The sequence below is a fragment of the Populus nigra genome, chromosome 9 (assembly GCF_951802175.1).
Source record: "Populus nigra chromosome 9, ddPopNigr1.1, whole genome shotgun sequence".
In the NCBI taxonomy this organism is placed as follows: Eukaryota; Viridiplantae; Streptophyta; class Magnoliopsida; order Malpighiales; family Salicaceae; genus Populus; species Populus nigra.
Genome location: NC_084860.1, coordinates 5,098,679 through 5,122,766, shown reverse-complemented (window position 1 = coordinate 5,122,766; position 24,088 = coordinate 5,098,679). Strand labels below are relative to the sequence as shown.

General features: G+C 34.1%; 3 protein-coding genes across 3 annotated transcripts; all 3 read left to right on the top strand.

Annotated features, from left to right (window-relative positions):
• The first annotated feature begins 6,036 nt into the window (after positions 1-6,036).
• LOC133703329 (glutamate receptor 2.9-like) lies at positions 6,037-10,543 on the top strand. The gene is made up of 5 exons (XM_062127796.1): positions 6,037-6,487; positions 6,580-7,877; positions 8,860-9,166; positions 9,275-9,672; positions 9,816-10,543. Exons 1-5 carry the CDS (start codon positions 6,091-6,093, stop codon positions 10,092-10,094), a joined length of 2,679 nt encoding a protein of 892 aa, XP_061983780.1. The 5' UTR covers positions 6,037-6,090; the 3' UTR covers positions 10,095-10,543.
• A 3,229-nt stretch (positions 10,544-13,772) lies between these two features.
• LOC133703676 (uncharacterized) lies at positions 13,773-16,461 on the top strand. Its single transcript, XM_062128284.1, has 7 exons — positions 13,773-14,294; positions 14,337-14,616; positions 14,785-15,009; positions 15,130-15,197; positions 15,425-15,495; positions 15,835-15,978; positions 16,260-16,461. The coding sequence occupies exons 1-7, from the start codon at positions 13,773-13,775 to the stop codon at positions 16,459-16,461; spliced, it is 1,512 nt and encodes a 503-aa protein (XP_061984268.1).
• Positions 16,462-17,883: 1,422 nt separating this feature from the next.
• LOC133703376 (glutamate receptor 2.9-like) lies at positions 17,884-22,246 on the top strand. The gene is made up of 5 exons (XM_062127854.1): positions 17,884-18,201; positions 18,296-19,593; positions 20,561-20,867; positions 20,976-21,373; positions 21,513-22,246. Exons 1-5 carry the CDS (start codon positions 18,099-18,101, stop codon positions 22,008-22,010), a joined length of 2,604 nt encoding a protein of 867 aa, XP_061983838.1. The 5' UTR covers positions 17,884-18,098; the 3' UTR covers positions 22,011-22,246.
• Positions 22,247-24,088: the final 1,842 nt, after the last annotated feature.

Below are 24,088 nucleotides of genomic sequence, written 5' to 3'. Positions count from 1 at the left end.
CTGATTGGACACCAAACACAATGTCACCATACTCTGACACAACATTAAACAATTCTTCAGCGGAAAGACGCGAGGGTGCAACATCATTTTCAACTCTGCCAACAAAGAAATCCTTTCTGTTCTTTCTGTACCTGTGGTTATGTGGCAAGAAACGACGGTGACAGTAAAAAAAAAGAAGCTTTACCCCCGTTTGTTAGCGTGAATGCCTTGTTGTTCTCTATACAGTATGGACATGCTAGCTTTCCATGCGTGCTCCAACCAGAAACCATTCCATAAGCTGGGAAATCATTGATAGTCCACATCAAAGCCGCTCTTATAACTAAATTTTTTTTTTCCTCGAGATGTTATAAGTCAAAGCTCCAGAGGACCACAATTGCGTCAACTCATCAATCAACGGACGAAAACAAACATCTATATTCTGACCCAGACTACTCGGACCTGGTATGACTATAGATAAAAACATGAACTCCGGCCTCATACACATCCCCGGTGGCAAGTTATAAACCGTCAATATGACCGGCCAGTAAGAATAAGGAGCAGCAAATGACTCGAATGGGTTGAATCCGTCTGTACACAACCCAATACGCACGTTCCTTGATTCAGCTGAAAAGTGAGGATGCATACTGTTAAAGTGGTTCCAGGCTTCACCGTCAGAAGGATGAACCATCACTCCATCAACCGCATGGTGTGATTGGTGCCATGTCATGTGCTCGGCAGTCCGTGGTGACATGAATAACCTCTGCAGTTTATCTGTGATTGGGAAGTATCTAAGTTTTTTATATGCCACGAGAGTCTTCCCTTTGCTAGTTCTGGGTTTGTAACGGGAATGCCCGCATGTCATGCACTCGGTCATCTCAGCATTTTCAAGGTAGTATAACATGCAGAAGTTAGGGCATATATCAATTTTCTAGTATCCTAAACCGAGGGGTTTCATTATGGACTTGGCAGTATAGAAGTTCTCTTTTAGCCTGTTCTCTTTAGGTAAAATGCTTCTCGCCCATTCAATAATCTTGTCATAACCGGCCTCACTCAACCTGTGGTTTGACTTGATGGGGAACACCTGTGCTACGACTGATAATTTACTGTGGTTTGTGCAGCCATCCCATAATGGTTTGTCAGAATCTCTCAACAAATCAAAAAACCTTGCTGCATCTGCATTAGGTTCTTCTTCTGTGATTGGACATTCCCTGACATTACCTTCACTCATTCTCATTGCATCCATAACCATATTCCTGTAAAGATTACTGTTCTTATTTCCAACTTCATGCATGTTGCTAGCACTAGAAGTTGACCCAACCACCTGTTCTTCCATGCTCTCATCAGGAACAAATAGTTCTCCGTGAGCATACCAACACAGGTAATCTTCCATGAACCCTTTGGTTAGAAGATGCATCGTTACAACATCTTGATGCAAAAACTTTTTTTACACTTCCTGCATGGACACCTAATACCGCCATTAGTAAAATTCCTCGGAATAGATGTTGCGAAATTAATAAAACCCTGGACACCGTTACAATAATCCATCATCCGCAATCCTTGGGGTGAGTCCCGATACATCCATGAATGATCATCCATGACTTCTATTGAACCTCTATAAAACATAACAAAAATATTGGTTTTCCCCAACATTATCCAACAAACTAAAACAACACTTATGTTAAATATTCATTATCAATTATCAATGTTCATACATATAAATTTATACATATATAAATTTACAGAAATCACAACTTCGAAATAGAATTGATAACAATTAAACAAGACTCGTTAAACAAGCTATTAATTATTTATTTCATCACAATGACACATTTAATTCGGTGTAATTCAAACAAAATTTCAACAATTTACAAACAAATATAATTTGACAAAATCTAAAACAAACTATAACAACTACAAAATTATACATTCATACTACAAGTTTCTTTGACAAATAACAATTAAACAAGTACAAATGTTAACAAAATACATATACTAAAACAATAAAATTCACAATTAAATATTAAAACTAAAAAGGATAGATTTACTTACAAAAAAAATGATAAAATCTATAAGAAACGGATATTGTGACCACGTACAAGATATAAGAAACTTGAGTGCTCGTGTTGAGAATAGTGGAGAGTTAATTGGGATGGGTATTTGGCTGCAGTTTAGGAGGGGAGAGGTGGGATGAAAAAGAAGAAGAAGGAGAAACAGAGGAAGAGAGTGTCGGCATATCGGTGGGCATATAATGGTTTTTTTCGATGGAATCACCGACAGAAGTAATCCGTCGGTGATTCCATTGGTGATTCCATCGGTGACAGTGCCACGTCACTATACGGCTATCTCAGTTTGAATCCCTCGATAATTCTGTCGGTACAATCATCTGACGTCACCACGCTGTTGCATATTTCCAGACAAACTATATACCCCGTCGGCGAAACTGTTGGTATATACCGACCGTTTTGCTGACGGGTTTAGTCCGTCAGTATATACAGACAGATTTTGAGACGGAATTATTTCCTTCAGTAATTATTACCGACAGAAAAATTCCGTTGGTAATTCCGTTGATTTTCTCCGGTTTTCTGGTAATGATTCTTTTATAGGGTTCTTTTATTTATCTAGCTCGTGTTATCGGTTGAAGAAAAGAAATCAAGTTGTAGTCCGGATTTTTTGGTATTTGAGTATCCAAAATATAAAAATAAGAATTATCATTGCAATCAGTTAAACCTAAATCTTTCACTGAGAAATGGAATGGTTGTTCTTGGCATCCTCTCGTAAAAGAATTGGAAAATAACAGCCTTCATCTTTTCATTTTCTTTTGAAACAGGATCCCACTAATTATAATAAAGCTTGATGTTTATATTTCGCTTTATTCATATTTTTGTGTGCTTCTTTCCTATTTATTTTTTCTACGATTTTTAACAACCAAATTTCTTCTCATTATTTCCAAATTAATGAAATCTAAGACGCTGTATCTCTGCACTAATCTTTGTGTCTTTTTCTTTTTCTTAAATTCTATTTATCTTTTTTGCACTTCCCTTCAACGAGTTTGATTATCAAATCAATTGATGCATAGATGGTTGGCACAAAGCGATCAATCCCATTTTGTATGGAGGCCCCTCCAATTCCTCACCACTACCGAGTACCTTCATTTTCACCTCAATTGAGCAGACAAGGCCATTCATTTTCATGTGGTAGTCACAACACAACTAATCTTGAACAAATGAAGGCAGTTTCCTTGTTAATTATCCTAGCTAGCTAGTGTAATATTCCATGATAATATACGCTTTATTAAGTCGTCTCCAACTCAGGCATTTGGTAACATTTCCTTGTGGGTTTTTCTTAGAAGCGAGAGCATAGGTGTGGTAAGCGCAATACAAATTATGGAGTAGCTGAAGGAAATTTCCTCTTATTCGGCTCTCCAATGCTTCCTTCTTCATCAACTCATATTCTCAACAAGAACAGTCCAAATTGAAACATCCTTCTATTTTCCAAGCATTTGTAATAACCCTTTGTTTAGCTTCCTCCTTCTAGTGGAGCTAGAGAGCAATCTGGAAACAAACTTAATTTAGCTTAAACAATAATGAGAGAGCTGAAACCAGAGGAGATGGTCTTGATCTCGACTTGAGGCTTTAAGTGGGAAGTCCCATCGGAAATTACAATTCTTAAAAGGGAATCTTAGTCGGCGTCTCGGATGATTTGGAATGACAAGAAACTCGACCAATTGGGCTAGAGGATTCTACTAGATTTGGGAGTATGGATGAAAAGATTTGTTGCATTTCTCGGTGTTTTTTTTTTTAAGTTTTATGCATAGATTTGATCTTCCTTAATTTATGATACTATATATATGAGGAACGGGGGGACATATACACAACTGATTTCCCTCCATTTACCCATGAAACCAAATTACTTTCTTATTCATTATAGTTCAGTTGAACCAAAGAACATTATCCCTACGTGTACATGAAGAGTGAAGCATGGTTTATATGTTTTTGAGATTTAGAAGGTTGCTTGGAAGTGTGATAGCGGTTATTTTTCAAAGTTTTTTTAATTTGAAAATACATCAAAATAATATTTTTTTATTTTAAAAAATTATTTTTGATATCTGAACATTAAAATGATCTGAAACATAAAAAATATTAATTTAAAATAAAAAAATTATTTTTTAAAATTATTTTTAAAGCATAAATACAAACAAAAATATATTAAACTTTGTATTGAACAATCTCTCGAAACGATGTGAACATGGAGAGAGGTCGTAAGCTTGAATTAATTAGAAGCGCGAGGACACCAATTTCTTTTTTTTTTTGATAATGAGTATGACTATCCTTATAACAAAAGAAATGCTTAGTAATTTTAATTAGCAAATACAAGGGAATAAAGAATATTGAGGAAGATTTTACTGTTAGATATTGTTAGAATTAAAGTAATGCATTAGGATCTTTACATGCATGTTGAGCAATTTTGGAGCAACAACGCACACCTAACTGGGCCAGAGAAACAGAAAAGGGAATTAATCAACATCCAAACAAATCATCAATCCTTCAATTCTCTTCACTAATTTCAATGGAAAATCAGATAACCAAAGCCCGTGACACGGGAAAAATATTGTTGAATTATAAAAGAAACAATTTGCAGACAGTATAGAAGCCAAAAAAAGCTCAATAGAAACCAATAGAAGCAGTAACTTAGTGGCCTTATAGCGGCGGTTATGATGGTAGCAATGGTGGTTATAGATAATAGTAATAGCAGGTAGTAGTAAATAATCATGGTAATAGGTGGTGGTAGTCATTTTCGTAGTAATGGTATTTAGTAATAATAATAATTATTATTATTGTTGACAGAGAAAATCTTCAAAGACGCAACAAATAACCAAGCATATTTACTCACACAACATTCTTTCTCAACATCAAGATCAAAAAAATTCATAATTTTTTTGATATATTTTCAAGTAAAAATTACTTTAAAAAAACAACACATTCTTTCTCAACATCAAGATCAAAAAAATTCATAATTTTTTTGATATATTTTCAAGTAAAAATTACTTTAAAAAAACAACCAACGATCACTTCTAAAATCAAACAAGAAAAGCAAACAGTAAAAGATTAGAGGAGATTTGATCTTCTTGTTTTGAAGTATTTTATTGTTGTTTTCTTGCAGGAGTGTCCGGAAAGATTGTTTGACAGTTTTCGTGCTCATCTTTTTTTGTCCATATTTGTTGAAAACTTAAGAAGAACAAAAAGACTGTTGATAGAACGAAGAATAAAAGTGATTAATGCCAAGTTTTTCAAAGATATTGAAGAAGAATTGATGTTCAAAGGAAAGAAAATCGGCTGAATCATGGAGTCCAAGGTATATATACTCATAGAACATGAAGCTGCCAGGAATACAAAGCATTTCTAGGGATTTGAACAGATTTAATTTGAAATTCAAATGGCATCTTGATGATTTCATGGCACCAAGGTGACAGGAGGTGTGTTAATCATCACGTGCGTCAGTTCTTAGGTCGTTGGATCACATTTATCAAATCTTGAAATCCTAAAACTGGCATACGCTCGCCAGGTGAGCTCGCGAGCATTAAATTTTGTTTATCAGTGATAACAACTCGCCGTGAAAAAGAAGTTAAACGAGGAGAAATATATTGGAAGAAGGAAGAAAAAAACATGTAGATTAAGGGTATATGGCAAAAACTCAAGTACCGCAACAACTAGAGAAAAAACGATAATAAATAAACTAAAGCTACATGGAAAACATGATAAAATTCAACAGTTATTTGTTTGGAAAGTTATCTACTGATATTAAGGCAGTAATTTCTTGTCTTAGCCTATAATTAATTGATTACGCCATGCCATTGTAGGCAATTATTAATTAGCTCATGTAGTTTACTTTTATGCAAGTCAAGGTGTAGAATCTAGAAATACTTAGGGTTCATATTAAAGTCAAAGTTTCAATATTAGACTTTACGACACCATTCTTGGTAGCTTGCATGGGTTCCAAGGACAAATAGTTTGATGTGGTCCAGGTCAGATAGAATCTTCAACTATACTGGTTTTCTTAGCAATTTCAGATTCTATCTGGTCTTCCCCTTCTATAGATAAATGTTTGGTGAATATGTGTGTGTATATATCCATGTATTATAAGGATTCTAAGACTTTCAAAATCAAAACTTCGTATAACAGAATGAAAAGGGCTAATTTGTCCACCAAAGTAAATTCCCAACTAAGGACTTGCCCTCTTATTCCTGTTAATAAAGTTCTAAAACCTTGCTTTCTTTTATCTGTGCTCATCACCTTCCTTCTCATCCTCTCCGATGGAGTTGAAGCTGCGGCCGGCAAGAACAAGGTTACTAATATTGGTGCTATCATTGATGGTAATTCCCGTTCAGGGAAAGAAGAGAAAACAGCAATGGAAATTGCAGTCCAAAACTTCAACAGCATCTCAAGAAACCACAAGCTCTCTCTTCACTTCAAGCATCCTAAAGGAGACCCTCTTCAAGCAGCTTATGCAGGTAATAATCTAGCCATCTCTAAATGATTTTGAGTTTCTAGCTTAACATTAACAAGATTTGAAGCAGTAGTGACTAGTCAATTTTTCTTGCAGCTAAAGAGCTGATCAAAGAGAAGAAAGTGGAAGTGATTATTGGCATGGACAAATGGGAGGAAGCAGCCCTGGTTGCTAATATTGGAAACCAGTCTCAAGTTCCAATTCTTTCATTTGCAGCACCAGCCAGAACCCCGATATTAACTTCACTTCGTTGGCCTTTTCTAATTAGAATGGCCAGTGATGGGTCAGAACAGATGAGATGCATTGCAGCTCTTGTCCATTCTTATAATTGGAAAAGGGTAGTAGTGATTTATGAAGATGACGTGTTAGGAAGTGAATCTGGCAATTTAGCTCTTTTAACCGAGGCTCTACAAGAGGTTGGTTCGGAGATTGAATACCGCTTGGTTCTTCCACCGTTTTCATTTTTAACAGATCCAAAAGATGTTGTTCAAGATGAGCTTACGAAGCTACAACATCAAACAAAAGCTCGTGTTTTTATTGTTCTTCAGTCATCTTTGCCTATGCTCACTTGTTTTTTCGGAGAAGCTAAGAAAGCGGGGCTTGTAGGCAATGACACAGTCTGGATAGTTGGAAACAGTATTACTAGTTTCTTAGATTCTGTGGACAATCCTGTTTTTTCTTCTATGGAAGGCACTCTAGGAATCAAAACCTACTATTCTTCCAGCAGTTATTACAAAAGATTCGAAGCACTGTTCCAGAAAATTTTCCGGTCAGAGTATCTAAATGAAGATGATTTTCAACCAGGAATTCAAGCATTAAGAGCATATGACAGCATTGGTATTATCACACAGGCCATAGAAAAACTAGGTAGCAACATTACTAGTCCAAAAACGTTTCTAAACAGCGTATTAGAAAGCGATTTCACTGGTTTGAGTGGTAGAATACGTTTCAAGGATGGGATGCTGTCAGATTCTCCTACATTAAGGATTGTTAATGTGGTTGGGAAGAAATGTAAGGAACTGGATTTTTGGTTGCCAAGTTGCGGTTTATCGGATACCCTCTACGTGGAACAAGGCAAAGGAAGGTGCAGAAACAGTGATGGTGGTAAAACCTCAGGAGGGTTGTCCGGTCCTGTGATTTGGCCTGGGGATCTCAACGGCCGAGACCCTAAAGGATGGGCAATGCCTTCTGAAGCAAAGCCATTGCGAATAATAGTCCCTAAAAGAAGCTCGTTCGATGAGTTTGTGACATTTCGACCAGGCGAGGAGCAGCCTGTAGGTTTTTGCGTTGAACTCTTTGACAATGTTTCGAGACGATTGAATTACTCTATACCACACGTATTCGTCCAGTTTGATGGGCAGTATGATGATCTGATTGAAGGTGTTTTCAACAAGGTAAGGACTCTTTAACTGTTCTTTTATATTTCTATTAAAAAATAATATAAATTATCTTATGATATATTATATAAAAAGTTTAAAATTTTTAATTGAATTAATTTTTTAATATAGTATTAGAATTTTAATAATTAAACGGTTAGAAGTTTGAATCTTATTATTTTTATTTATTTGATTAAAATTAAATATAAAATATTATAAATATGTGCAAGTTTCAATTTTTTTAAAAAATTGCTTGAAAAGATGCGTTTGAAAATAATATAAATTATATTTTGAGATTTTAACTAAAAATTTTAAATTTTTAAATTAAATTAATTATTTAATAATATCCATAAATACCAATATCAAGTACACAATCTTATTCGTGCAAGAAACCCCAATTGTTCAACAGCCAAAACGTCCAAATGTGATCTTCTCTAATTTTCAGTATGAACTATGAACGCATGCATATCAATGTAGCCTTGTAGAATAACTAGTCAATGCCACGCTATTGCCAGTAGACGCTATTAAAGATAATAAAAAAAATTTATTCAGAAGATTTAATTATGGTGATGATATAAAAAAAAGTTGTTCATTCTGATCAAAAATCCATATGTTAGTCTAATATTTTAATTGGAATTGTTTCTGATTTATTGTTATATATTATATATAGATAGAATATAAATATCATCTATCAACTGTAATTTGCCGCCTATAAATTCTTATCCGAATAGAAGAGATGACACAGAGTCAAAATTGGCTCCTACTCAAAACCAAGAAAAGCAGCATTGTTTCTGATAAGAAATTGAAATTTCTCCACCATACATTTCTATGAGATACTTTAGACTTTTCTCATAGTTTAACTAGACAAACTTTGACTAGTCCATTGAGGCCTATCTGAGGAGTTGTATGATTTTGCCTTTATTTTACTTCAGACTTTTTTCAACATTATTTTTGTGCTGAGTGCCATTGTTTGACTTTTGTGCCACTTGTTAATCGGAAGACTTATGATGCTGCCATTGGAGATATAACCATATTAGCTGAAAGAGCAGAATACGTAGAATTCACTCAACCTTATGCAGAGTCAGGATTGTCCATGATAGTTCCACTTGAGACTGAAGATACAGCATGGATTTTCTTGAAGCCTTTTAACTTAGAGATGTGGATGGTGAGCGGTGCTATGTTGATCTACACAATGCTTATAATTTGGTTCCTGGAGAACCAAACGAATCCAGAATTTAGAGGCCCTTGGAAGTATCAGTTCGGGACCGCGTTTTGGTTCATATTTTCATCTCTATTCTTTGCTCAGAGTAAGTATTCAGTTTCACAAGTTATATATGGCATATGTATCCAAGACTCTTTGATGGCGCATTCTCTGTCAGTCACCTTAATCTGAAGCTCATTGTTACATTTTGCAGGGGAGAGACTTTATAGCAACTTCACTCGAGTTGTGGTGGTAGCGTGGCTTTGTGTTGTCTTTATCTTAACCTCAAGCTACACTGCCAGTTTGACTTCAATGCTCACCGTGCAACGAATGAAACCGAATTTTTCAGAGTTTGAGAAACTAAAGAAGGACAAGTTAAATGTTGGTTGTGATAATGATTCTTTCGTCCAGAAGTACCTCGAGGATGTTCTTGGATTTGATCACGATAAAATCAAGATCTTTGACGATGAAAATAATTACACAACTGAATTTGAAAGGAACAGCATAGCTGCTGCTTTTCTTGAACTCCCATATGAGAGACTTTTCCTCAATCAACATTGTAAAAGTTACACCGGCACAAAAGCCACATACAGATTTGGAGGGCTTGGCTTTGTAAGTATTAATATGCACTCATACAATTCTATTTTCTTTACCTTATGATGTCAGGAACCTTTTTAAAGACTTGAAAAACGGTGTAGCCATTTCTTTGAACGTTTGTTTATTACTAAATATTATGATATTTTCTGCATCTTCAGGCATTCCAAAAAGGCTCTCCTTTTGCTGCTGATTTTTCTAGAGAGATTCTATGCCTATCGGAGGATGGGAACATAACACGTTTGGAAGAAAAGTGGTTTGTCCCCTCACCTGAGTGTTCAACTTCGGCAACTAATAATAATGTCGAAAGCTTGAGCGTCCGCAGCTTCAAGGGAATCTACATTGTATCTGCTGCGGTATCTACCATCTGTTTTCTACTATTTCTCTTTCGCTTGTTAAGGAGTTCACGGCCTCAGAGGCCATCTCACTCCAGGTGGTAAGAGTGGTTCAAGCAGTGGAGATAAAATTACAAAATACTTTTATAACGGAGAAAAAACCATAGTTCTTAGGAGGGCTTCAACTTTTGCTCAAGCACTAGATAAGGATGAATTGGGCTCTACGAAGTGGGAATATGTGAGTAACTCTGACAATTTGGAGAATAATTAGGGTTCCTCGCAAGCTGAGATTGAAATGCTATAAATTCCACGACATAAGGATCAAAAAGATGAAAAGAAAATGAAGAACGTGGCCAGAGATCAAGGTTACTGTGAATATTAATTAGTTCTCCGAACTCCATTTGCAGTGATTAAAGTCGTTGTTGACTAAGCACTGAAAATTGTCAATAGGATTAGATGTATACACTTAGCTAAGTCTATAGATTCAGGATATGATTTGGGAGGGTGATTTATCTCCTTTTTATATATATATAAACTCAGGAAACTCATGGGTATTATTTATGTACATTTGCTGGTAAATTTAATAAATCCACGAATTGAAAGCAAAAAATATATTGCAAAACTCTTGAATCTTAAAGTAAAGGGAGGTAAATCTCATAGAAAAAACTAGCAAACATGTTTGCGCGATGCTATGGGACTACTTTTAAAATATATTTTAATTTTTAATCGACTTTTATTATGCAATACAAATCTACCAAGATTAAGTTCTATAAAATTAGATGATTTTTTTATTAATTAAGTAAAAAAAATATTATTTTTTACTAAAAAATCCTTTGATAAAGATTTTTGAATCTGCGAGAAGTTCTAAAGTATTATTCCTCCATTCATTTTACATGAAAAGTTTTATCATAAACCAATGTTTCTAAAATCAAGACTGAAATTTAATTATCACGTCAAAATAAAAAATATTTATCATTATTATTCAAAAATCTTCTTATATAACCCCTAAAGTTATATGGCTCCATAAATTCTCAATTAAAAATATTGATAATATGTTTTATCTTTTCAAATGACTTTTGGATTATGAAAATAACTACTCATCACCTATTTTTCCACTAAAACTTTATTTTTTACACCATTTGAATTAAAAATATATCAAACTTATCTCCCATCATCTTTATAAATCCATTTTTTACAGTAAAATATATGTATATTTACCTTAAAACCTTTCAAGATCCAATGAAACTTTTCCAAAATTATTATTGATCTTAGATTTCTCTTTAAAAAATTAAGAACAAACTTAATCATGAATCTTGATCTCATAATTTTTTTGATACCCCTGAGCATCTAAGAGAGGGAGATGGATGAGGTATTTTTTTAACTATATCCAATAATTTGGTTTTAGACCAAATTACCTCAAGAAACAAGATCACAACCACGACAACCTTTTCAACCACACAATAATATCAAGCACACGACCACAACAATTTTTGTCACCCACACACACGAAAATGGCGTGCTTAAACATATAATCCACATAGCAACACAAGTAATAGTGCAAAAAAATGAAAAATAAAAAATAAATAAAGAGATAGGTAAGACAGATACAAATAAATTTTATAGTGATTTACTCTTATTTTATAGTTTTTTAAAATGGATTTTTTAGAAATATTTTCAAATAATTAATGACGGAATTACATACGGTATTTTTTCAAGGGAAATACCGACGGAATAAAGCGGATAATTTTTTTTGCGCGCTTTTTTCGTCAGTAAATCCATTGGTAATAATATTTTTTTTTTATTATCAACAAATTTATCAACAGACAAAAAATTACCGACGAAGCATTTCCGTCAGTAATTTTAATGTAAATTAATTACCAATGGAATGATAGTATAAATATCGACGGAAAATTTCATCGGTAAATATAAAAATTAAATTGTGGTAGTGAGATATGCTGGGAGTTATGAAGAATGATGACAATTGATATTAAAAGGGAGTTTTGAAATTCAATATCAACAAGGATTTAAGCTAATAGAATTTAGAGTTTATAAGAGTTTTAATATTAACTAAAAGAGGGATCCTAGGAATCCTTTAGGAAGAAGGATTTGTAATAAACTAGTTTATTAGAATCCTTGTTTAATTAGAATGTTAGATTCCTTATTAGATTCAGATTTCCTTTGAATAGTTTAATTCCTTAATTAGCTAGAATTTAAGGCCTATAAATAGAATTGTAATCTTAAGTGTTATACACAAATATAGATAAGAGCTATAAAGGTGATCTTTTCAAAAAAACTCGTAATAAAATATCATTTTTCATATTCTTCTTTTTGTTCTTTAGCTTTATTTTTATAAATTATCTACTACATTCTATTCTCTTTTTTTCCAACAATTTGCTAAGTTTTTCAAAGATATCAAAGAAGAATTGATGTTCAAAGGAAAGAAAATCGGCTGAATCATGGAGTCTAAGGTATATATACTCATAGAACATGAAGCTACCAGGAATACAAAGCATTTCTAGGGATTTGAACATATTTAATTTGAAATTCAAATGGCATCTTGATGATTTTATGGCACCAAGGTGACAGAAGGTGTGTATCATGTGCAATAGTTTTTAGGTCATTGGATCACATTTATCAAATCTTGAAACCCTAAAATTTACATACGCTCGCCAGGTGAGCTCGCGAGCATTAAATTTTGTTTATCAGTGATAACAACTCGCCGTGAAGAAGAAGTTTAACGAGGAGAAATATACTGGAAGAAGGAAGAAAACATGTAGATTAAGGGTATATGACAAAAACTCAATGATGCATTTGCCTTTGCTTGATTATGTGGCCATCAAGATAATCAGTTTAACTAAGTATTTGCGTCCGTTTTGTTATTTCCTTTAATTGTCAATAACTATTCATTATCCTTATTAATTATTATTTGCAACTGTTTTGCTATTTCTTTTATTGTGTCCATTAAAGCTGATGGAACATGGGTACTGTTTTATGTAACGAATAATTAATTGCTTAATTGTCAATTTCAGTTGTTTGTAATTTTTAGTTGTTTGTAATTTGGCTATTTAAAGCCTCATTCTAATTAGTGAAGGGCAGATTAAGTTTATGAAATTCTTGTTTATTGTTTAGAGATATTTCAAATAAGTTTTTCAGATATTAGTGAGATTCTAATTTCTGAGAGCTAATTTGTTTGTATTTTATTGCTACACCAAATTGGTATCAAAGCAGGTTTTGATTTTCAAAACTTTCTTATGTCAAAAACCAGAAGTGGTCATTCATATAATATCATGGATCAAGGTTCCGACATTCCCAGCTCTTCAAACCCAAACCCAAACACCAATACTTTCCAAGCCTCATCAAGTTTTCAATAACAACTTGATTAATTTTCTCAAACTTTGAATGTGATGATGCATCGTTTGGACGTAATTCACGAACACATCAATAAAGAAGTGGGACGACCACCTAGGGAAGCCAGATGTGTACCAAGAAGACGAGAAGGAGTTTGGGACAATGAAGATGAAATTAAGGAAGTGCAGCTGGGCGGGGTTAGACATAGGGCTGTACATGGACAACTATATGATACAGATGTTCAAAAAATATCTGGGATGAATTAACCAGAAGGTAGAAGTAGCAGATTTCTATAGCAAACTCAACCCAGAGGCATTTTTTGATTGGATTACTTCACTTGAAGATTATTTCGACTGGTTCTCAGTACCTGAAGAACGCAAGGTTCAGTTTGTCAAATTAAAACTTAAAGGATCAGCCCGTGCTTAGTGGAGTAGTATGGAAGAGAGACTTAGGCGAACCCGTCAGGGCCCTAAAACAGAGTGGGGAGATATGAAGGCACGATTAGAAGCAAAATACTTACCCATAAACTATGAACAACTCATTTATGAAGACATGCTCCAATGGAACCAAAATAACAGAACTACGGTGGACCAGTATACAGAGCGATTTCATAAACTAACAGTAAGGAGCAAGACCAACGAAACTGAGTCTCAATTATTAGCTCGGTATTTGAAGGGATTGAAACCTGATATTCGCAAAAACATGTTGACGACCCGACTGTATAATGTTGAGGAAGCTTACCAGCTAGCTTTACAATTTGAGAGACAGACCTCGAGTAACACACGTCGTTTTTATTCTGCTGACTCTGGTAATTTTCGTTTCCCAGTCTCTACCAGTGGAAAGCCAATAGTCGAATCAACAAGAGGAAATGTGAATGGTGATGCTAAAGGAAAAGAAAAGGCTTTCGGAGAGGGACCCCAATGTTACAAATGCAAAGGGCGTGGACACTTCGCGATGGTATGTCCCACTCGAGATCATAGAGTGGCTTATATATGTTAGAAGGATTTGGTGTTTGATGATGATGAAATTAACTACGAAGAAGACCATATCCAAGAAGAAACTGATTCTAAGAAAGAACAATTACAAGCCACTGATCTACCTATTTGTGTGATTCAACATGTTTTGACAAGGCATAAAACCAAAGAGGATGTAGACCATGACTGGAGGCAAGCTAATATCTTCCACACAAGGGTTGCATACGGAGACAAAGCTTTGAATGTTATCATCGACAACGGTAGTAGTATGAATGTTGTGGCCAAGGAAATAGTTGAACGTCTTGGTCTTTCCCAAAAGACACATCCCACGCCATATCGGGTGAGTTGGATTAATGATAACAATTCAATTTTGATTCAAAATCGTTGTCTTGTGAAATTTTCATTTGGCAAGAAGTATGAAGACCAAGTTTGGTGTGATGTATTGCCAATGATCGTATGTCATCTGTTATTAGGGAGGCCATTGATGTATGATAGGCGTGTCAATTATGATGGTCTGGAGAATACTTATTCGTTAAAAATGCACGATCGGAAGGTGATATTGGAACCACTCCACATCTCTGCTTTTGAAAGTCCTAAGAAATCCAACCTGATGCTGATTATGCAACAAGTCAAAGAAGCCATGCAGGATGGGAACATTCTTTTTTTCTTAGTAGGACGTGAATCCAAACAACTAGGTGGTAAAGTCCTTGAAAGTGTTAAATTCCTTCTCTAAGAATTTGAAGACTTAATGCCAGAAAACCTTCCCCAACAGTTATCACCATTACGAAACATTCAACATGCCATCGATTTTGTTCCAGGTTCGTCTCTACCCAATTTACCTCATTATAGAATGAGCCCAACTGAGCATGCTGAACTCCAAAGACAGGTACAAGAATTATTAACTAAAGGCTTCATTCGTGAAAGTTTGAGCCCCTGCGTTGTACCTGCATTACTCACCCTAAAAAAAATTGTAGCTGACGGATGTGTATCTACAGCCGAGCGGTGAACAAAATCACAGTGAAATACCGGTTTCCAATTCCACGCTTGGATGACATGTTGGACCAACTAGGAGGTGCCATAATCTTCAGTAAGATTGATTTGCGGAGTGGTTAGCACCAAATCCGAGTAAGGCTTGGGGATGAATGGAAAACTGCCCTCAAGACAAAAGAAGGGCTATATGAATGGTTAGTTATGCCATTCAACCTCACTAATGCTCCAAGCATGTTTATGTGTGTCATGACACAAGCACTTCGACCTTTCCTTACAAAGTTTGTTATAGTATATTTTGATGATATACTCATTTTTAACAAGTCTGTTACAGTACATTTAGAACATCTATGCTAGGTTTTGGAGACGCTAAGAACAGAACGTATCTACATCAACAAGGGTAAATGCTCTTTCTTTGAACAAAAGACTAATTTTTTAGGGTTCATCGTATCAAACAAAGGTGTTGAAGCTGACTCCTCAAAGGTCCAAGCGATTTGTGAATGGCCTGAACCTTAATCCTTTTTTGATATACGCAGCTTCTTAGGTTTGGCAACATTTTATCGCAGGTTTGTCCAAGGGTTTTGCACCATTACAACCCCTATCACTGAATGCCTAAAGTCCAAGATTTTCAAGTGGACACCCACAGCTACCAAGGCATTTGATGAGATAAAACAAAAGATGTCTTCTGCCCCGGTTTTTAAACTTCCTGACTTTTCAAAGGTATTTAAAATTGCTTGTGATGCCTCTAATGTTGGTATCGGTGGAGTATTGAGCCAAGAAGGACATCTTGTTGTTTTTTTAGCGAAAAACTCAACGAGTCCCGACGCAACTACTTAGCCTACGAAGTGGAGTTTTATGCTTTGGTTCAGACTTTGAAACATTGGTGCCCTTACTTGGTACATCATGAATTCATTTTATTTACTGACCATAACTTCTTGAGACACCTCAACTCTTAAAACAGGTTAAATGCCAAGCATGCAAGATGGTTCAACTACCTTCAGCAATTTAACTTCACTATTCGACACACTACTGGCCGTGAGAATAAGGTGGCAAACGCCTTCAGTCGACGACCACATATCCTGACCACATTCACTGTTAATGCTGCCAGTTTCGAAGCCATGAAGGATGGCTATGCATCAGACAAGCATTTCAAGGATATCTAGGCAGCACTGCAATCCAACACGTCTACCAACACTGACTTTTCCGTATCAGGTGGATACCTCACAAAAAATGGTCGAATTTGTGTTCCAGGAGGTTCAATACGTGATTTCATCATTATGGAATTACATGGAGGGGGATGAGCTGGCCATTTCAGGTTTGATAAAACATACATGTTGGTGGTTGACCGTTTCTTTTGGCAAGTTCTTTGGGAGGCCGGTAATGATGCATTTGCCTTTGTTTGATTACGTGGTCATCAAGATAATCAGTTTAACTAAGTATTTGCGTCCGTTTTGTTATTTCCTTTAATTGTCAATAATTGCCCACTATCCTTATTAATTATCATTTGCAACTGTTTTGCTATTTCTTTTATTATGTCCATTAAAGCTGATGGAACATGGATATTATTTTATGTAATGGATAATTAATTGCTTAATTGTCAATTTCAGTTGTTTATAATTTTCAATTGTTTGTAATTTGGCTATTTAAAACCTCGTTCTAATTAGTAAAGGGCAGATTAAGTTTATGAAAATCTTGTTTATTGTTTGGAGAGATTCCAAATGAGTTTTTTAGATATTGGTGAGATTCTAATTTCTGAAAGCTAATTTGTTTGTATTTTATTGCTACACCACTCAAGTACCGCAACTAGAGAAAATATGATAATAAAGAAGCTAATGCTACATGGAAAACATAATAAAATTCAACAGTTATTTGTTTGGAAAGTTATCTACTGATATTAAGAAAGTAATTTCTTAAAAAATGGATTCATTCTAATATCAAACAACAATTTCTAATAATACGCTAGTTATTAGTTTTAGCTCTTTTTAGATTTGATAAGCAATCCAAAAAAAATTAAAGAGAAATACAATTTCATTTATAGTGCATAATATAATTAAATACTTACAAAGAATTTGTATAACTTAAATACAATATATATATATATATATATATATATATATATATATATATATATTAAATAAAAAAACTAAAAAAACTGACAGAATTATTCTATTTTTAATAAACAACAAAACAAAATAATTTTATATTTTTTAACAAGATATTTAGTTATGTGGTTTAGTTGATTTCGTCGTTCATTTTTAATCGTTGATTAGACTGAATAAACTACAATTGTTTAATATCGCGGACTTTTTTAAAACACGCAATTGCATCACTAAAGCGAAACGACCCCTCAAATGTGATGAAAACAAGAAATTTGACTCTCTTGGTACAAATTAAAGTCAAAGTTTCAATATTAGACATTTCGACACCATTCTTGGTAGCTTGGGTTCCAAGGACAAATAGTTTGATGTGGTCCAGGCTGACCAGGTCAGATAGAATCTTCAACTATACCAATTTTCTTAGCAATTTCAGGTATTATAAGGATTCAGACTTCCAAAATCAAAACTTCGTATAACAAATGAAAAGGACTAATTTTTTCACCAAAGTAAATTCCCAACTAAGCACTTGCCCTCTTATTCCTGTTAATAAAGTTCTAAAACCTTGCTTTCTTTTATCTGTGCTCATCAACTTCCTTCTCATCCTCTCCAATGGAGTTGAAGCTGCGGCCAGCACGACCAAGGTTACTAATATTGGTGCTATCATCGATGGTAATTCCCGTACAGGGAAAGAAGAGAAAACAGCAATGGAAATTGCAGTCCAAAACTTCAACAACATCTCAAGAAACCACAAGCTTTCTCTTCACTTCAAGAATCCTAAAGGAGACCCTCTTCAAGCAGCTTATGCAGGTAATAATCTAGCCATCTCTAAATGATTTTGAGTTTCTAGCTTAGTAGTAACAAGATTTGAAGCAGTATAGTGACTGGTCAATTTTTCTTGCAGCTGAAGAGCTGATCAAAGAGAAGAAAGTGCAAGTGATTATTGGCATGGACAAATGGGACGAAGCCGCCCTGGTTGCTAATATTGGAAACCAGTCTCAAGTTCCAATCCTTTCATTTGCAGCACCAGCCAGAACCCCGATATTAACTTCACTTCGTTGGCCTTTTCTAATTAGAATGGCCAGTGATGGGTCAGAACAGATGAGATGCATTGCAGCTCTTGTCCATTCTTATAATTGGAAAAGGGTAGTAGTGATTTATGAAGATGATGTGTTAGGAAGTGAATATGGCAATTTAGCTCTTTTAACCGAGGCTCTACAAGAGGTTGGTTCGGAGATTGAATACCGCTTGGTTCTTCCACCGTTTTCATTTTTAACAGATCCAATAGATGTTGTCCAAGATGAGCTTATTAAGCTACAACATCAAACAGAAGCTCGTGTTTTTATTGTTCTTCAGTCATCTTTGCCTATGCTCACTTGTATTTTCGGAGAAGCTAAGAAAGCGGGGCTTGTAGGCAATGACACAGTCTGGATAGTTGGAAACAGTATTACTAGTTTCTTGGATTCTGTGGACAATCCTGTTTTTTCTTCTATGGAAGGCACTCTAGGAATCAAAACCTACTATTCTTCCAACAGTTCTTACAAAAGATTCGAAGCACTGTTCCAGAAAATTTTCCGGTCAGAGTATCTAAATGAAGATGATTTTCAACCAGGAATTCAAGCATTAAGAGCCTATGACAGCATTGGTATTATCACACAGGCCATAGAAAAACTAGGTAGCAACATTACTAGTCCAAAAATGTTTCTAAACAGTGTATTAGAAAGTGATTTCACTGGTTTGAGTGGCAGAATACGTTTCAAGGATGGGATGCTGTCAGATTCTCCTACATTAAGGATTGTTAATGTGGTTGGGAAGAAATGTAAGGAACTGGATTTTTGGTTGCCAAGTTGCGGTTTCTCGGATACCCTCTACGTGGAACAAGGCAAAGGAAGGTGCAGAAACAGTGATGGTGGTAAAACCACAGGAGGGTTGTCCGGTCCAGTGATTTGGCCTGGGGATCTCAACGGCCGAGATCCAAAAGGATGGGCAATGCCTTCTGAATCAAAGCCATTCCGAATAATAGTCCCTCGAAGAACCTCGTTCGATAAGTTTGTGACATTTCGAATTGGCGAGAAGCGGCCAGTAGGTTTTTGCGTTGACCTCTTTGACGAAGTTGTGAAACGATTGAATTACTCTATACCACCCGTATTCTTCGAGTTTGATGGGCAGTATGGTGATATGATTGAAGGTGTCTACAACAAGGTAACGACTCTTAACCTTGCTTGTAGATATTTATTAAAGAATGATTTAAATTATATTTTGAAATATTATTTAAAAAATTTAAATTTTTGAATGAATTAATTTTTTAATAAGATATTAGAATCTTGATGATCAAACAGTAATGAATTTGAATCTTATTATTCTTATTTATTTAATAAAATTTAAGCACAAGTTAATATGAATATATGTAAGTTTCAAGTTTTAAAAAATTTTACTTGAAAAATATGTTAAAAAATAATATAAATTATATTTTTAAATTTTATCTAATAAAACTTAAATTTTTAGATTTAATTAGTTTTTTATAATATCCATAAATATTATTCCACAATCTTCGCACAAAAAATCCCCAATTGCCAAAACGTCCAAATGTGATCTTCTCTAATTTTCGGTATGAACGCATGCATATCAATATAGCCTCATAGAACAACTAGTAAAGCCATGCTGTTACAGATAAAAAAAATATTAATGATAATTAAGATTTTATTAATTATGGTGATGATATAAAAAAAAAGTTGTTCATATAGCATTTAAGTAATATGAGTCCATTCTGATCAGAAATCCATATGTTATTCTAATATTTTAATTGGGAATTGTTTCTGATTTATTATTATATACTATAGATAGAATATATAAATATCATTAATTTACCGACAATAAATTCTTATCCGAATAGAAGAGATGACACAGAGTCAAAATTGGCTGCAACTCAAAACCAAGAATAAATTCATATAGCATTGTTTCTGATAAGAAATTGAAATTTCTCCACCATACATTTCTATGAGATACTTCAGACTTTTCTCATAGTTTAACTAGACAAACTTTGACTAGTCCATTGAGGCCTATCTGAGGAGTTGTATGATTTTGCCTTTATTTTACTTCAGACTTTTTTCAACATTATTTTTGTGCTGAGTGCCATTGTTTGACTTTTGTGCCATTTGTTAATCGGAAGACTTATGATGCTGCCATTGGAGATATAACCATATTAGCTGAAAGAGCAGAATACGTAGAGTTCACTCAACCTTATGCAGAGTCAGGATTGTCCATGATAGTTCCACTTGAGACTGAAGATACAACATGGATTTTCTTGAAGCCTTTTAACTTACAGATGTGGATGGTGAGTAGTGCTTTATTCATCTACACAATGCTTATAATTTGGTTTCTGGAGCACCAAACGAATCCAGAATTTAGAGGCCCTCGGAAGTATCAGTTCGGGACCGCGCTTTGGTTCACATTTTCATCTCTATTCTTCGCTCAGAGTAAGTATTCAGTTTCACAAGTTACATATGGCATATATATCCAAGACTCTTTGATGGCACATTCTCTGTCAGTAACCTTAATCTGAAGCTCACTGTTACATTTTGCAGGGGAGAGACTTTATAGCAACTTCACTCGAGTTGTAGTGGTAGCGTGGCTTTGTGTTGTCTTTATCTTAACCTCAAGCTACACTGCCAGTTTGACTTCAATGCTCACCGTGCAACGAATGAAACCGAATTTTTCACAGTTTGAGAAACTAAAGAACGACAAGTTAAATGTTGGTTGTAATAATGAATCTTTCGTCCAGGAGTACGTCAGGGATGTTCTTGGATTTGATCACGATAAAATCAAGATTTTTAACCCTGAAAATGATTACACAACTGAATTTGAAAGGAACAGCATAGCTGCTGCTTTTCTTGAACTCCCATATGAGAGACTTTTCCTCAATCAACATTGTAAAAGTTACACCGGCACAAAAGCCACATACAGATTTGGAGGGCTTGGCTTTGTAAGTATTAATATGCACTGCAATTCTATTTTCTTTGCATTATGATGTCAGGAACATTTTTAAGACTTGAAACACGGTGAAGCCATTTCTTTGAACGTTAGTTTATTACTAAATATTATGATATTTGCTGCACCTGCAGGCATTCCAAAAAGGCTCTCCTTTTGCTGCTGATTTTTCTAGAGAGATTCTATGCCTATCGGAGGAGGGGAACATAACACTTTTGGAAGAAAAGTGGTTTGCCCCCTCACCTGAGTGTTCAACTTCGGCAACTAATAATAATGTCGAAAGCTTGAGCCTCCGCAGCTTCAAGGGAATCTACATTGTATTTGCTGCGATATCTACCATCTGTTTTCTACTATTTCTCTTTCGCTTGTTAAGGAATTCACGGCCTCATCATGAAGCAGATGGAGGCCATCTCACTCCAGGTGGTAAGAGTGGTACAAAATACTTTTACAACGGAGAAAAAACCCGAGTTCCTAGGAGGGCTTCAACTTTTGCTCAAGCACTAGATAAGGATGAATGGGGCTCTACGAAGTGGGAATATGTGAGTAACTCTGACAATTTGGAAAATAATTATGGTTCCCAGCAAGCTGAGATTGAAATGCCAAAAATTCCACGACATAAGGATCAAAGATGAAAAGAAAATGCAGAACTTGGCCAGAGATCAAGCTTACTGTGAATATTAATTAGTTCTCCGAACTCCATTTGCAGTGATTAAAGTCGTGATTGACTAAGCACTGAAATTTGTCAGGAAGATTAGATGTATACACTAAGCTAAGTCTATAGATTCAGGATATGATTTGGTAGGGTGATTTATCTCCATTTTTTTTTTTTATAAACTCAGGAAACTCATGAATATTATTAATTTATGTACATTTTCTGGTAAATTAAATAAATCCACGAATTGAAAGGAAAACAAATATTGCAAAACTCTTGAATCTTAAAGTAAAGTGAAGTAAATCTTATAGAAAAAACTAGCCAACATGTCTACGCCATGCTATGGGATTGATTCTAAAATATATTTTAATTTTTAATTGACTCTTATTATGCAGTACAAATCTACCAACATTGTCTTTTTAACGAAGATTGATCGAAAGCTATACAAACGCACACATAAAAGTTTATAACTGAAATTCAAGTGGTTATAGTGTAATATACACTTTAACAAGAAGTTTACTAAAAACAAATGAAATCAAATAGACACACAAAAATAGATTATATTAGAAAATAATTCAAAGTCTTTAATATGTGTAATCTAACTCTTTTTAAGTGAGGTAAGTAAAGCAATTATCAATATGTAAGAGAATAATAAAGAGTAAGCTTTGAAATTAAAGGAATTGATTTTGTAAAAACAGGAATAAAAGTTTAATGATTGTAACAACCTTTAAAATATATAAGAAAATGCCAATATATAGTGAAAATTAAGCTTGTTGTTATTTAGAATATATAAGAATAGGCCAAGAAATTTAAATTTTTAAAGATTGGTATCCAATATGGTTTAAGCTAAATGATGTTAAAAAAAAAAAGTGGTGTTATGGAAATGGAAATTAAATTGCTTGTTTTGCTTATCCTAAATGGATGATGAGAGATAAAGTATTTTCAAATTCAAACATAAGTGAAAGGACAAGTTTGGTATGACTCTCACACACTTCAGTAAAAAAGATAGAGAATAATTTCAACTCATTCAAGTAATAAGTGGTCAATCACATATGCTAAAAATTCATCTAGTATACGAGTGGTCTAAAAAATGTTTATTCAGTAAGAATGACTAGTTTAGTACATAATTGTCTTTGAAATTTTATATCTAGTTTAATTAATTGGTATACCACATACTATTGGGCTTACTATGTACCATTCCACAAGGCTTTAGAGATGTGTTTTATATGATTATATGATGTATTAGAGGTCATAGACTTTTTAAAGGTTATAAGATGTTTTAGAGAATTTTATAACTAATTTTTCAGGATAATATTTTAGGTATAAAAAGTTGGTTTTAAGAATTTAGTTTTTTAAAAAACTTGAATCACATGCAATAACATTCTAAGACTAATTTTGAAGAAAATAATACTATTAATATAGTTTCATATTTTTATCACAACTTTAAGACTTGTCGATAATCCTTGAAACGTAAGACATAATAAAGAACCTATATCAGCACATCCTTAAGAAAGATTAATAACTTTTTATTGGTTTAATTCATCAAAACTGTGAGTAAATGATAGCCTTTTGCTAATATTTTTTTTCTTTTTTGATGATGACAAACTATTAATACTCTCACAAGTATTAACATGTCAACAAAAATTAAGAACAATTGCTCCCCCTATGGATCGTAATACATTCTCCCAATCAATTATACAATGTCCATGAAATACATGAGAAAATATAAAATAAACATTTCAAAATCAATAATCATAAGTTCTTGGCATATAGAGACATTTACTCACAATCAAATTAAAAGTCATTTGAAATAATATAAAAACTGAAGTCATGCTACCAATTTAAATATCATATTAACATGGAAAAAAATTAAGTATTTGGTTATATGCAATGCTTATGCACTTTCTTTAACAACAATTATTACTAAGTACTAGTTCATCTTCGTTCAAATAGTCAAATTTAATTTATATCCACAATACTAGTTCATCTTCGTTCAAATAATTAACTTTAATTTATATCCACAAGTCACAATCTAAATAGCTAACTTTAATTTAATTT